Source organism: Syngnathus scovelli, chromosome 20, assembly GCF_024217435.2.
Source record: "Syngnathus scovelli strain Florida chromosome 20, RoL_Ssco_1.2, whole genome shotgun sequence".
Classification (NCBI taxonomy): domain Eukaryota; kingdom Metazoa; phylum Chordata; class Actinopteri; order Syngnathiformes; family Syngnathidae; genus Syngnathus; species Syngnathus scovelli.
In genome coordinates, this window is record NC_090866.1 from 9,645,628 (window position 1) to 9,661,889 (window position 16,262).

The window sequence follows — 16,262 nt, forward strand, 5'->3', positions numbered from 1 at the left end:
CCTCTGGGAGCCCGGCCAAAATATGACAATCTGTCAATGTTCACGCGGGAACGGAGAGAGAGAGAGTTTAGCCGCATCGGATGTAAATTACGGCCTTGTTTTTTTGGGACGCTATCCAAGTCGGCGTGGGATAAGGTGGTTTGAAAGTGAAAAAGAGGATACGGAGCTCGTCGGGAACAATCAAGGTCCTTCTTTCGCCGTTTGTTGTCGGAAACAGTCGATTTAGTCGGCCAGCCTTCAAAGCGCGTGCGGCTTTCAGCGGGTCTGCCCTTCATCTTGGCATATTTAAGATCACAGCCATTGAAGACGGAACCTTCGAGGAACCGAAAAGGTCAAACGTCTGATCTCACCACCACGACTCCGATCCCACTGATGTTATTTTAGGTCGTAAACAAACATTAAAGCGGCAGGTGCTTGATTGTTGCCGGGTCAAAGTGGTTCATGAAATGACTACTAAAATAATCCTTTTTTTTTTTTTTAACTCACATTCACTTTTTTTTTTTTAACAATGTTAATCAACTTGCACGTTCGCGCTAATCCATAGGCAGAGGATGCATATCCGTCATGAATATTTCATAATTCCCCCTGAATTAAATGCCTATACTGAAAGTGGAGAAGCCGCTAAATTAGCATTTGCTTGAATCATTTGTCAGCTTCTCTGCCACATATTGGCATATCTCTGAAGACATTGGGCTCGGTGGGGCTCTTTTAAATAATCATAAGTCCAGAGGCTCTCGATAGACGATTTCATTAGTGCCGACTATTTATAAATCCCGCCGCTCTCCGCTCACGTATTTTATTCTTTAGAGTGTTCGACCCTTTATAATGAGTGACAACAGAGATAAGAGGGTGAATATAAAAAGCTACTTTTAATGGTATAATAAATGGGGCCTGCTGAGGTGGGGCCGGGGGGGCGCGACATGTAATAATCACGTTTTTAATTTTTCAGTTCCTCATTTGAAGACTTTGTATTATTATTTATCAAATGTACCCTGAAGCTAGCTCGGAGGGTATCGTTCAATTAAAAGCTAGGGGGGGGCGGGAGATGTTGCGTGACCTTTCACCCTTGTCCCTCCTAGAGCCTTTTATTTCCTTTCCCTCGTGCCTTGTTCGTATTCAAGCCTGGCTCCAAGAGGCAGGCAACAGTTGTATAGCGATGGTTGCCATGGCAACCAGTGCCGGTGTCACCTTGTGGGGTTTTTTTTCTCAGGATTGATTGACCGCGAGGAAAGGGGAGTTGTTAATCGGCGGGGGGGTGGGGGGGGGGGTGGGGGCATCGCTAGCATTAAAAGGCACGTGTTGTGTGTTTATATTTTTAATTTTTTTCCTCTCCCGCCGTTTGGCTGACATGAATGCAGAGAGGTGTATAATCTCAGTGACACTCTGCGCCTTGGGTGAGGCCGAGTGTTGTGTCAGAGAAGGCTGCATAATGAGAAGCCTTTCTTTGCCCCTGCAGCCATGAACAAGCAAAGTCTCTTTGGACCTGAGATACTGATTAGTCCGCTTCATTTGTGGATTTTTTTTTTTTTCCTTCCCAAGCATCCCCCGAGGGAGAAGCCAATCAAACGTGAATTAAAGTCCATTAAAGACCCACAAGCTGCGAACGGACGTATGGACGGATCCATTCTGATAATTATTTTCTCGCCCGCCTATAATTGTTGCCTTTAGCTAATAAGATTCAGATTCTTTTTTCCATTTCTAAATCCCCCTTCACTCAGCTCAGTATATACTCGGATTTAATTGAAGGCGAGCGGAGAAAAAAAAAAAAAAAAAGAAGCAGATTCCCAGATGTGTTCCTCGCCAAGGATTAAAGCCCAACCATTTTCTTCATCTGCATCATTGCACTTATGTCGGTTTCATTGAGCTATAATTACCCATCGGGCTCGGCGTTCTCCGGTGTCATCTGCACAATAGGAAATTCTGGTGTAATAGCTCGTTATAATGACTGGCTCATTAATTGAGATCAGTTATTTGAATAATAAATATGACATGATGGGGCTCGCTTCCTATGGGACGCTGTTAAACTGGAACCATGGTAGATGGATCGCGCCGATGCTTAACGTGCTCGCTAAATTAAAGCGGAAACGGCAATGTAAGCGTTCTTATTTTTCCTATTTTTTTATATAAATATGCACTTTTATCATATTTATTTATAATTATTCATTTATGTATATCTTGTATATATATTTTTATTATATATTATATTTATATATTTTTTATTACACACATTTTTCCAACTGTAGCGTAAGCAGGTCTGGAACCGTCGAAGTGTAAACTGTCAGCTCGCTTCTCGACATGCTAAATGTGCTTGTTTCACTTCTGGCTCGCGAGGAAATGGCGCCGTTTACAGCCAAGCAGATTTGCGTAAACACGATTTCATGTCGTCATGCATCTGCCTCCCTCGGTCATTGCGTGTGCCTCCATAGGAAACAAATTGCTTCCTGCTTTCAAGGGATCCTCGGGAAATGATGCATGCACTTGTGATGTCCCATTGCACCAAGTCTGCAACATACGTTCCCCCCCCCCCCCCTCCCTTTTTTATTGGGCACTCAATTCTTTCACGCTCGAGATGCGTGTCGATTTATGCGCACTTAGCAGGGAGATTTTTTTTCCCTCCCATCATTATTATTTGTTAAAGACTTGGCCATCATTTGCATTCCTGCTAGCAAAATAATTTATTCGCAGACTCTTGGCTCATCTGGATACGAATCACACTCGTTTTGCTTTTCTCTAAAGTCGGATTCCATTTTATGGTGGCGCTACACCGAACGCCCGTTCACACATTTCGAGCAAATTACGATTATCTGCAGGTGCTTAGTCCCTTCTGGTCCTACCCCCCCTGGTCAGCAGAAGCCATATTCTGCAATTCTGCCTGAAATAAATCGATGCACAAATCGGATTTATTAGATTCAGCATTTGAGGGGTTGGTGGATTTATTTTATTTGTTCAAAGCTTTTGCAGCCTAAATTAAGTTTTACACGGCACTGGGTGTGCTCGCGCAAAGCATCCACACCTAATATCATTTCGCCAGACATTAAGAAGCGGGGACTTGACTGACAGCTCAGCTCTGTTATCAGTCCGGCGTGTAAGCTTATCATATATTCCACCCTGTCAGCAAACATTCCACCGTGAGCCTTATTCGGCAATACACAAAAGTCTCACCCGAGTCAACTTTTTAGTTTCATTTACAGCAATACAGAAAACAACGTCGCTTGAATTCGGTGAGGTTAAAGTCGCCTGGGGATTTTTTTTTCCCGAGGAGAGCGAGAAGCTTTTTAAAGACGATGACTGTGGAGAGCAGACACTCGATGCCCTGTGCCGGGCACCACCAGCTGGGCTTGGCGCAGCATCAACATCATTAGCGGCAACGCTCCATCGGCCAATAGACGCCTTTATGTGGGGGAGAAGAGGCAGGAAGATGCAGTCTAAGGAAAATTGCCCGGTGTCCTGGTGTCTTATATAATAGTCGGCGTCGGAAAGCCGCAATAACGGAATCGTATTGAATCGTTTCGACGGTTATTCATTCAATAATTTCCCTTATCTGCTCAGAAGACTAAGAAAAGCGAAAATCCATATTAGTCAAGAGGTTTTTTTTTTATTTGTGTATACACACGATATAGGTTTGTGATTTTCTGTGGCGCACGAGTTGAGACGGGGAGGGCATGTGTGTCACGGTCACACTCATGCTCAGGAATATTGCCTGGCCTTGGGAGGGGGAGGGGGAGTGGCGGCGGTCGTGACAAGCCATCATCACCGGTGGAGCCAGCCCTCCCATCCACCTCCTCGTAAAAACAAGCACCCACGTCACGCTGCGCAGAATATGGAGCATTTTCACACCGAGAAGAAAAAGGAAGGACGAGATAACAAGCCCAAAAAAAATATTTTGGGCCTTTGGGGTTTTATTTTGAAATGTTTAATTGAAAGCACAATTACGTAACACTAAGTATTAAGATATTCAATAATGAGAAATTTCCATTATTGCTTAAATATATTCAGACTTTTTTACCACTAAGAATTTCTCACATGAAGAAACATAAATATCCAAATTGGCTTCTTTTCAAGGCTAGCCACTCGTCTCTGTAGCCTTCAAGCTAAAATGGCCCGCAGGCAAGCTGACCAAAAAAAAAAAAAAAAAAAAAAGGTCCTCGTGTCAAACCGTGTTTTGATAAGCGCTGGCGTGCTTCCAATTGGCCAAAAGTGGACAACCAGCTGCCACTTGAAAGATCGACTTTAACGACGAGATCAAATTAGAAAAGTTTGTTTTGGCTGGCGGGGAAAGTTACGGGGAAATCAATCAAAGAAAAATGCATGTAAAGTGGAAATGTCAGGAGGCAACTTGTGTATGTATGTATTGCGTGTCGACAAAATAATCATATTTTCTTCCTTCTATCCCCACATGAGCCTCTCCTTAGACGGAGAACTCCGCAGGATTCCGCGCTGCTTTAAACACTTTCAAGTATGCTTACATCTCGAGTGGAACCGTGAATGTGCTCTCACATAAATTCGGCGCCATCGCTAGATATATTACCCACGGCTCCTCCGTGGCAAAAGTTTTATTTTCCCGTGACAAACCAAAAAAATCACAACTCGCATAAATAACTAAAAAGGCTGCTTTGAATGTTGAAAACGAAATGTCAGTGGCGATAATGACAACGGCCCTTTGTTCACGTAATGAGAAGGATGATAGATAAAAAAGAAGACCGGAGAGAAGTCAAGATGGAACTGCATGATGCTGCATTACTTACCTAAATCATCTGACAAGTGCCCGCTTGGAAAGCTGAAAGAGCCCCAATATGGTTTATAAATCACTTGTTTTTCTCACATTTCAGCTTTTTTTTTTTTCCCCCACGCATTCTTTCACTGCTTTACAACGCTTGCAAATGCAGCAACTCACTTTTATGGGCGAAATGTGAGTCACACACAGTACGACATTCAACGGCTGAATGGCTACATCGATAATGGAAGCCGGCCAACTAAAAAAAACAACAAACCATGAGGCTGGATGTTTGGAGTAATGTGAACACAACTACAAACTATACCGGCTAGTAGTTAGCTTATTTTTTATGTTAAGACAACTGCAGACTTTTTAAATAAGCCAGTGCTGTATTTTAAATTTCAGCAACATATAGCATAAAATATGCTAAATAATAATGTATTATATTTTAAGCATTTTAATCTCTTGTTAATTCACTCATTCCATTTGCTAAGGAGTCGAACATGTGCAGGAGTCTGATTAGCTCCACCGCGGGAGTCGGTATTCTTGCCAAATTGTGATTGTGTGCAGACATCTCAGCGTGTAAACACCACATCCTAGCTTAACACTTTCTCACATTTCACTTTTTCACACAGAAAACCCGTCTTGACAAACTTGTAAGTCATACATTTGAAAAAAAAAAAATCACAGCGGCGTTTGTGAATTAAATGCCTGCATCCAGCGCTTAGCGGAGCGACGCACGTGCATATGAACTTGCTAATGAAATGAATAATTAGCCCACTCGTCTAGTAAATCATCAGGTCCCACGGGGCCGTCTGCGAAGCGAGGAAACAGCCAGCTTCCTTCGCGGTGGCAGACTGTGACGCTGATGCTTGCCGTTTATGTGTGTGTGTGTGTCTTCCATGTGTGTGTCGCTGCTGCTATGTGGATGGCAGCTGCAGAGCATTGATGCATAGCGAATAACAGGTCAGGCTACATCTCATTAAGGCTAACCAGATGTGTAAGATACGGAGAAACCACTGCAGATGCACTTGCCGTCCATCACCGGACCTGCTCGTGAGGTTGCACATTTGTGCGGAGAGGTGAAATGAGAAAGAGGGATGTCATTTTTCAGAGTGCGACATTAGCGGAAGAATTATGGAATTATGCACAGGTGGATGGATGGCGTGAATACTGAGAGAGCAGGAAGGAATATATTTGTGTAAATGTTCACACAGCGGCGTTTTCGCTCCTCCTGTTCCAAATGAGGAAGCCGGGATGCACCTTGGGTAAATGAAGCGTGTCTCCAGAGACTTTTGTCGCCGAGTAGATGTGTGTGTGTGTGCGTGCGGCGTTCGCACCTCTTATGTGGCGACGATTTGTTTTGATTCTCACATATGTGCTTTTTTTTTGTGTCGAAAAATTCATACGCTGCCAACCACTGTTGTTGTTTTATGATTATTATTTATTATTATCATTTATTTGGATTTATTGTCATTTATTTATCTATTTTTTATTACAAATGAAGAAACATGTTCATGTTTGCCGATTGTCTGATTCCGAGCCGACACGAGAGCCTGCCATCCCGTATGACCCCCCCACCCTTGCCCCGAGCGTCCCCATTGGTTGGAGACTGGTTTCACTTAAAGCACTTAAAAGAGCACTCCGCAGCGGCGCTTGGCGCTGAAACAAATATCCAGATCACACTTGGATTGTTTTGAAATGGGAGGCAATCTGCCAGAGATGTAAGCCATCATTTCACGTTTGCTCCCTTGATCCCGTCCCTCTTTCGCTCCATGCTACCGAGCCCTTGTTCCCATCACAAACCAATGCGTTGAGGAATTACTCTTCTTCAAAGACCGTGAAGTGCGAGGGGGGGGGGGGGGGGGGGGGGAGGTCGCCGAAACGACAAACGCGCACGTTTAAAACACGTGGGCGACGAGCAGGAGCCTTTTAAATAATTAACAATGGACTAGGAGACACCAGGGAGCAGTAAAGTCCCAGACTGATGAACACATTGCTGCCTTTTGTCCCTCGGAGGCGTTGACTTTAATGAGCCACATCTTTCAGAACTTGTGTGGCTTAGGCGGAACTCTGTCAATCAAATCGGGCCTTTCTAGAAAGGGAAAAATTCCCACACCGTTTTTTTTTTCAAATTGGATTAGGACGCATTGTGTCGCTCTTATACAGTATTGAGCGTACTTAACCAAGTGTCCTGAAAGTGCTCCAATCGTATCATTTGCCATTTTTGAATGCTTTCTCCCATTCCCGTAATAGATGTGCGGAATCAATGAGGACGATTATATCGAGCGTCGAGTTAGAAGCCCTGTTGCACGCTTTTGTTGGAAAAGCCAATAACGGGATATGTGAGAGTATATATTTATTGAAACGCGAGAATAGTTGGGGGGATCATTGTCAATTTGTTTTGCTTTTTGTGAATGGATACGGCAGTCGGAGGATGACGATCAATAATCTGTTATTTCCCCTTTCGGAATGTACGCAGCATAGCCTCGCTCGTGACATCATTGTCCTTCCCGACAGACGGACGCGGCCTTGATGTACGACGCCGTGCACGTGGTGGCGGTGGCGGTCCAGCAGTCGCCGCAGATCACCGTCAGCTCCCTGCAGTGCAATCGCCACAAGCCGTGGCGCTTCGGAGGGCGCTTCATCGGCCTCATCAAAGAGGTAGCGCGGCGTCCACCTTTGACCCCGGCGGCCGCCGAGCCGTGTTACTTTGATGGGGCTAGTGCGCGGAATGGCTGATTTTTACACTCTGGTTTTCTGCCGAGAACAAGCCGTGAATACATCTTAAACATCTCCATTATACCCTTTTCTTTCTTCGCCGCGTACATCAAAGCGTCTTGGTTCTCGCTCGGGTCAGCAGATTGCTTGCTTTGTTCTTGCCGCTCTTTCATTCCGAGGACGGTATCATTGCAGGTAATTTTCACGATCATCAATGTGCCCGTCGGTAATACCGGCAGACTCCCCCCCCCCCCCCCCCCCCGGCCCCTCTCCGCTATCAAATCCTCTCTGTTGCTTCAAAGTGCAAGTTGAAGCACGAACGCATGATGAACTCGTCACTGTTGTCTCCCTTTTAGCAGCTCGGTCGTCTAGCGCTAAATTACTGCGGCAGACAGCGAGAGGAGGGAGCTCGGCGCGGTGCATGATTCGGAAATAAAATGAGGTGGTTAGAGGTTAGATTGATATTGTGGGCAAAGACGCCGCTTGGGCTTGATGGAGCGGCCGCGCTCTCGGCCTGAGGATTTTCATTATCATCATCAACATTATGTTTATAGGCTCACTGGGATGGCCTGACCGGCCGCGTTCTCTTCAACAAGACCAACGGACTGAGGACGGATTTCGACCTGGATGTTATCAGCCTGAAGGAGGAAGGCCTGGAAAAGGTGCGTTATTGCTGGCCCGAATGATACGACGTGCGTCAGAAAAGTTCCAGGACTCGCGACTGTCTCCACAGATCGGCACGTGGGATCCTCCGAGCGGTTTGAATATGTCCGAGACTCACAAAAGCAAGACGTCCAACATCACCGACTCGCTGGCTAACAAATCTCTGCGCGTATCCACCATACTGGTAGAGCGAATCGGCTATAAATAAAAGTGAGAGCCATACAAAATGTTCACAAGATGACCTTTTCCGCCCTGGACAGGAAGAGCCATACGTCATGTTTAAGAAGTCGGACAAACCTCTGTCCGGGAACGACCGCTTTGAAGGGTACTGCATCGACCTGCTGAGGGAGCTGTCGGGAATCTTGGGCTTCCAATACGAAGTCCGACTGGTCGAAGACAACAAGTACGGCGCCCTGGATGAGAGCACGGGCCAGTGGAACGGCATGGTGCGCGAGCTCATGGACCACGTGAGTCTGCTGCTTCGTCAACTCGGCATGGTTTTGTCTTCTCCGGCCTCATCCGCTTTGCCCTTTCTGCAGAAAGTGGACTTGGCGGTCGCTCCCCTGGCCATCACCTACGTGCGGGAGAAGGTCATCGACTTCTCTAAGCCCTACATGACGCTGGGGATAAGTATCCTGTACCGCAAGCCCAACGGCACCAACCCGGGGGTCTTCTCCTTCCTAAACCCGCTCTCACCTGATATCTGGATGTATATTCTGCTGGCTTGCTTGGGTGTCAGTTGCGTGCTGTTTGTCATAGCCAGGTAACATGACACGTTTCCCTCTCACTTCATGTCACTGTTAGCGGCATTAAGAAAAAAAAATCTGACTAATGCAGTTCCACTCCAGCCCTGTAGGTGGTGGTGTTCAAAACTAGCTTTTATGGTTTTGTCCTCCTTTCTACCACTCCACAACATTTGTAATAATGATGTATTTTGTGTAATCTCACAGTCACACAAACAAATAAGCACTTTAGGCTCAAAACATTTTCCAACTTGCGGCGTAAGCACAGTTTTAACGGAGACGCTTTGAAGGTACGAATCAAGACGAATAACTGATGACTCTGATCTCGTGGCAGTAAATGGGTGAAAACAAGGCAAAGCACTTCATCAGCGCTTGGGAAAGAACTAAATAAATTGCTGACATTCCACAAAGTTATCCCTGCAACAACACACAGAGAAATGCGTGTTAAGCCCCGCCCCCATCGAAGGTTTTAACGCACATTTGGCCAAATGTTACCGGCAAAATGATCACAGCAGAGGGAAAAAAACAGCAACTGTCACCTAAGTTAGTTCAGAATATGCAAATTTGAGCGCGTATTTAGCAACGGTGGCCGGGTAAGTGACGAGCATGCAATTATATTGATATTCATCTCATGAAATTGCCTTGATCTAATTGTGTATGCATCATGATTTTAATTGCAAACCACAGCGGGAAAAAAAAAAAAATCAAATGGAGTTGCTACAATGTTTTTAAAATGGAAGGTGACGTTCTGTTCTTTCATATTTGGATCCCAACCCCGCGAAAGAAACAAAACTTTTCTTTAAGCCGTTGCCAGGAAAGCGTTTTGGGCTTTACTGAGAGCGGGAGAAAAAAAAAAAGAAGAAGAAAGGTGTGATTTGGGGAGAAAAATGCTGCAGGAATAATAACAACAGAATGTTAGGAGATAAAAAGTCTGAATTTTACCAAAATAAAGATAAGAATAAAATAAATAGAAATAAAAAATAGGACAGTGACTTTTTTTTTTTTTTTTAGTCTTATCTTTCCTGTTATCATCCTCAAGTGAGGACCTTTTTCTTGTGCCATTATTTTTGTGTTGCACTTTTTATTTTTTTACTCAGGTATATTATTGTACTCTACTCCAACAATAATAATATGAATATTTGCCCCCCCCCCCCCTCCGGTAACATAACAAATATTTTCTCATCGTCCAAATATTCTTGTAAACGTCCGACTTTTTTTCCTAGCATCATTTATCCTCACAACATTGCCTTTTTTTCCGGCCTCAGTCCTCCTCCGGTCTTTGCAAATAAACTGTTTGGAGTTCATGAAATTGTGGTCTTGCACAATAAAACACAGAACACTTCAGTCTCCTGCTGGGGATTCAAATCTTTGAAGCACTTCCCACACACACAAACACACACACGCGCCCCCCCACCCCCCCTCCCCTCCCCTCCCTTTTTTTTCTTGCCTGAATGCGTTATCCCATCTGAAGCGAGAGAGACAAACACACTTCTCCCAACGGATCTTTCCAGAGCTGTCTGCACTTGAACATATTTCTCTCTTTATTAACAGCAACAAATGATATTTTCTCACATCACAAGTCCCTTTCAAGGTAGAAAATGTCATCCCGCCCAAGAGAGCGGATGATTTAAATGGCATCTTTAGTTGCAACTAGTGCGTCTTTCAAGTCCACTGAGTGGACATTTAACACCCTGAACATTAAGTCCTCACTTGGCCTGAGCGCGAGGCAACAGATCTATAAAGCTATCCGAGGTAATTGAATCCGGGGGACAGTTAAAAAGTAGTCCCGTTGTGCTATTGTGGAAGCGCCAGCGAGCCAGCGAGGAGACGGCCGCCAGAAAGAGAATCCTTTTAGCATTCTACGCGCAATTTGACATGCGCTAGCTGCGTGGAGGTGACCTAATGTCCGCGTGTTCCTCATGCGCTTCTTCCTAGCGAACACAGCCTCCGGGAATATAGAAGCGGCTTCAGGCAAAGGTCACGCAGAGGAGCCCGACACTCGGCGAATAAACATGCGGGCGTCGACCGAGCCAATCCAATCAAGAGCGTGTTGCGCAGATTTACACCCACCACCTTCACCCGTTCACAAAGCCGCAGGCTGCAGATGTGCATTATAGCATCCCCTAAAGATCTGACTTTGCATTTCATTTAGCTGATTCCAGCACAAGACAAATGTACATATATGGCCACGAGGTCATTTGATAGTTTCACTTAGCTGCGCCGCCAAGGAGACGGAGCTCATTGACATTCGAACAAATCAGCAGCTGGGATGGCGTTGACAGGAAGAATGATAACGTGCAGAGGCGGCCCTTTCCGAAAAGATGCTTTTCAAGGGGGACATGAAGGAAATTGTGGGACTGAAAAGCAATCCTGTCAATGCCAATAGTGTTGTTCTGCTTGCTTCCTGTAGGTGGCAGAAGTCAGTGACGAAATGGGTCATTTAGAGATGTCGCAGGATAGCGGCTAAGCACTACTTTTCTGTTTGACAGTCTAAATGACAATCATTCCCCATAGTTCCTTCACACCAAAAGTCCCACATAAAAATATATTATAAAAATAATTAGAATATTCTAATAATATACATAATAAAAGTAATAATATGAAAAAATAATCTATATAATAAAAGTAATAATAATCATATATATATTATACTTTATATATGTAATATTTTATACGTCTATATGCATACACACACACACATATATAGTGCTGCACTTTGCCTGAAGGGCTCCTCAACCTTGCGTAAGCCATGTATCAAGCACTTGAGCACAAACTCTACCAGCTCCTTGATGATTAACCCTCACCCATTCACCTCCCACTAATGCCACGCCACTTTTACCGAAACTAATTAATAGGAGACGTCTACGGCTGACCCCGAGACACCGACACTCAGCCAAAGCAGCCCTGCAGAAGGCTGAGCTCAAATTTAGAATGTGTGTGTATGTGCGTGTGTGTGAGTAATAGCCAGCGCACTTGCTGTCCGGAAGACAACAGCTCCTGAGTCAGGGAATCCAAACGAGCTCCTAAGATCATCACGCACTCGGACATTATCACCAGTGACAGTGTTATTCCACATTATTGATCCGTTCTCACTATAAAGTGAAGCCATTTGAGAATGCCAATACGTTGATGTCGGTGAAAGCCTGAATGATTTGGTCTCGGCGCAAGTTCTGACCCCACGGCGTCACGCACACACACACACACACACACACTCGAGCGCTTTATTTATTGCACTGCAACGTAACTAGATTAGAGTTGTAATTTTATGAGGGGAAAAGTCATTATGGAAAGGTATTTTACAAGAGTTTTTTATTACAGGAATAAACTTTTAGAACTCCTGCTATGAATGATGATGTGTTTTTAGAAGACAAAAGTTATCGGGGAAAAAGTCGGGATTTTAACAGAATGCGTAAAGAAAAAAATATTTGTATTCCAGTATTCCTACAAAGGTTTATTTGTCGACGCCATTCAAAGTGCCACGTAAAGTTCTCTCAACTCAAAGGCGTCGCTTAATTATATGTTTATCTACTTTCCGTCTTTTACGCGCTTGTAACACGTCTTCTATTTCCCCCCCCCCCCCCCCCCCCCCCGCCCCCCCCCCCACCTGAGCTCTCGTTAATTTCCGACTTTATTCTCATAACGTTTGGACTTTGTCTCGTTAAAAATAACGACTTAATCCTCATAAAGCCCCGACTTTTTCCTTGTAAAAATAAGACTTTATTCTCTTATTAATCTGATTTATCTCTAATTTGACTATAGCCGTTTTACTGACGTGTTTTTTTCTGTCCTTTTTACAGGTTTAGCCCCTACGAATGGTACAACCCGCACCCGTGCAACCCCGATTCGGATGTGGTGGAAAACAATTTTACGCTGCTCAATAGTTTCTGGTTTGGAGTTGGGGCTCTCATGCAGCAAGGTAGTTACCTCAGCCTGTGGAGCTCTCGATATCCCACTGTCTCTTAGGGTTGGGCTCTTTTTTTCTTGCATCTAAGCCGGCGGCGACAGAGAAAAAGACATCTGGTGTGTCCCACAAAAAAAAAAAAAAAAATACCACTGTGATAGTCCTCTCTCTGTCTGTGCTCGGCCCATCAGCGCCTAGAGACCAGTGGGGTGTGGAGTCAGGACGTGAGGTTACCTTGGGTACATGACTCTCTGGCCCAAACAGCCCGTCACTTCTCCACACTCTGCTGCCGAAAGCATCCAACGCATGGAAACGACCTGTCTGCAGGAATTGCGCTATTTTTATCCCCCTCCCCACTTTGCATTATTCAAAGCACCCACTTGTGTCAGTTAGCGAGGGGTGGGGGGATCCAACAATTATCTTTTCCGAGAGCATTTTCTTTTTTTCTTTTCAAGTGATTTCATCTCAGGCGTATCGGCTGAATAGAATGAAGGGTGGAAAAACAAAACAAAAGCGAGGAAAAAAAAAATCTCAAGAGAGTTCTTGACTGTTTTCCGAGCAAGCGGTGTTATCTTGTGTGTCGTTATGTGAATAGCGGATGAGTGGGTGGGGGGTGGGGGGATATATTTGGGGCAGCTTAACTCCCGCCGCCTCCCTCACCTCAGGCTCCGAGCTCATGCCCAAGGCGTTGTCGACGCGAATCGTGGGAGGCATCTGGTGGTTCTTCACCCTCATCATCATCTCCTCCTACACGGCCAACCTGGCCGCCTTCCTCACCGTGGAGAGGATGGAGTCACCCATCGACTCCGCCGACGACCTCGCCAAGCAAACCAAGATCCTCTACGGCGTGGTGGAGGATGGCGCCACCATGACATTTTTCAAGGTAGGAAAAAATAATAATTGCTCTTCTGTACCCAGATTGATTTTCCTCTCCGTCGGTCACGCGCAGAAGACAAAGATCTCCACCTACGATAAAATGTGGGAGTTCATGAACAGCAGGAGGCAGTCGGTGATGGTGAAAAACGTGCAGGAGGGCATCCAGCGCGCCCTCACCTCCGAGTACGCCTTCCTCATGGAGTCCACCACCATCGAGTTTGTCACCCAGCGTAACTGCAACCTCACGCAGATCGGCGGTCTCATCGACTCCAAAGCTTACGGCGTGGGGACGCCCATGGGTAAGGAGCGCTTGGCTCAAAAAATAATTCCATACGATTACGTGGAATTGATCTGCATCATATTTGGCGCTATTGATTCCGTCTCAAAATTTTCCTGTCGATAGAACATGACATTATGAAAAAGGCTAAAGTGACTCCAGGCAGCGTTATTTTGCTCAAAACAACATCGGCGTCAATACAGAGCAATTCAAAACATTCCGGGATGGATTCTTCATCCATTTAATTTTTTCCACTTAGCCGGTGGGGGGGTCAGACCTGCCTTTCCCGAGCCACTTCATCCATCTTTTGGGGATAGTAAAATAGAAATATGGCTATATGGCTATTTCTTTTAAATTAGCTGTCGTTTTTTTTATTTTTTCCATTATATTTTGTTATATAATTTTTTTTAGTATATATTTTATTTCTTTTTATTTTTTTTTAATTTTATGCATCAAAAGCCTTTATTATATATATTTTTTTATTATATATTTTATTTGTTTTTATTTTATTTTTTTAATTTTATGCTACTGGTATCGATACTTGGTATCTGTACAGGTGGCGACTAATTAACTCTCTCATTAAATTAACAGTGAATTGAAACCATTTTGTAGGATGATGGTTTGAACAACAATGTGATTTGTCCAAATGTGAAATTCTAAATATTTACCAAGAAAATGGAGAGGTTGACTCACGTCTTTCCATATTTCCTCAATGACAGAGAAGCAAAAGCTTAATGTTGGCGAAGATCCCCTAATGGTGCGATTTAGCTTATTTCTCATGTCACAAAGAGCGACGACTGTGAGGGGGAAGAATGGTGGAAAGCGGCTCCAAAGTGAATTTACTGCAGACCCCCCCCTCACATCTCGCTCGACGTTGCGTAAATTGTAGCTGAGCGTTAAAGCGTCTCAACAAAACACTTTGCCGGCAAACAATCAGACGCCAATCCGACCGCTCGCTCTAATCTACGTTTGCGCCTGTCACCAAAAATGAGACACTCTCAAAGTATCTCAACTTTTTATGCGACGCTCATCTTTTTTGTCACGTCGTGTTGTGTTGTATGCAAAGCAGCCGGCGGCTAGCTAAATGTATCCCAAGGGTGCCGGAGTGCAAAGCCGTGGCTGATTTCTGTCCCGGTCGCAGTAAAGGTTAAAGTGGTCGCCACGAGGCCAATGGGAGGGAGGGAGGGGGGGGGGGGGGGCTAATGGCCACATTCATCACGGGCGATATGAAGGCCATCAAAATACGGATGATTAATTCCGGCCGTCCACATCTGGAGCTGCCTAGTGCCGATGAGCGCGGCGCGGTTATAGATCTGCAGAGATGCCGTGATTGTAACAAAGCCGAGGCAGCGCGGTGATGTATCGCCCCGCCGCGGCGAACGCTTTACACCGACGTCCTTGAGATGGACATCAGTTGGGTTTTTTTTCCACCACACGGCGGCGGCGGCGGCGTATCAACCATAACCGGCTATATTTCAAATCCTTCATTTCCCCGATAAGTGCTACACTGATAAATGCATAAAAACGACTGATTAGGACGTCTGCTGCAGGAGTTATTACTAGCCACTAATTCATTCGCCGCTCACGTTGAGAGTGTTCGTGACTCACTGGTTCCGAATAAAGCTGATTACCCTCGCTCAAATGTTTCCTCTTTGATCAAAAAAAATGTAGCTTTTAATCACTAAATGCAGCTGCTCCCTAAAAGAAAAGAATTTTTTTTTTTCCTCGACTTTGAACGTCCTTGTCTGTTTAATATGTTTGGATCGAAGTCCAGTTTTGTTCCCGGCTCGGCGCAGTTCGTTCGTTTGGATTTGAATCGAGTTGAATGAAAAGTAGGGAAGTAGATTTTAAATCAATATGCTTTCAAGAAGCTTTAAGAATACTGCAAGCATGTGAAAATGACAGCAAAAATCATCTCTATGTGGGAGTAGCCAGAGCGTGTTCAAGGGTGGCCTTGACCCCCCCCCCCCCCCCCCCCCTGGGCACCATTAGCTCCGCCCCTGATTTACCATTACCTTATCCCACTATAAAAAAATACTTTCTGATGATTGCAGAACAGTATAAGCAATGTTGTGCCACGTTGTCGTTGCTTGTCGATGCCCCCTCCTCCCAAGTCCCATCCCCAAAAGCAGCGCTATCGACTCAAAGCTAACGCGTAGCGTAGCAAGTCGGCTGCGTGGGAGTGATGGATGCCTGGCGCCTTTCAACATCTGTAAGGTAGTTATGAATGCACGTAGCGTCAAGCGTCGCGCTTTTCCATTTGCGGCGGCTGCGGCTCTCTATCCTTGTCTCTGAGGACTCATCCTATTAGCATTTATCCGAGGCCTCCTTTGTTAGGCCATCATTTATCATTTGAAATATGATGGA

At 45.0% G+C, this 16,262-nt stretch overlaps 1 protein-coding gene across 2 annotated transcripts in view; it reads left to right on the top strand.

Annotated features, from left to right (window-relative positions):
• The window catches only part of LOC125990298 (glutamate receptor ionotropic, kainate 2), a 39,450-nt gene that overhangs the window by 20,061 nt on the left and 3,127 nt on the right, over positions 1-16,262 (top strand). For both annotated transcript variants that reach the window (XM_049757292.2, XM_049757293.2), the window contains exons 7-14: positions 7,235-7,378; positions 7,990-8,097; positions 8,169-8,282; positions 8,359-8,565; positions 8,638-8,861; positions 12,639-12,757; positions 13,408-13,625; positions 13,692-13,917. In XM_049757292.2, coding sequence (XP_049613249.1) covers positions 7,235-7,378; positions 7,990-8,097; positions 8,169-8,282; positions 8,359-8,565; positions 8,638-8,861; positions 12,639-12,757; positions 13,408-13,625; positions 13,692-13,917 — 1,360 coding nt within the window. The remainder of the gene's footprint in view (positions 1-7,234; positions 7,379-7,989; positions 8,098-8,168; positions 8,283-8,358; positions 8,566-8,637; positions 8,862-12,638; positions 12,758-13,407; positions 13,626-13,691; positions 13,918-16,262) is intronic.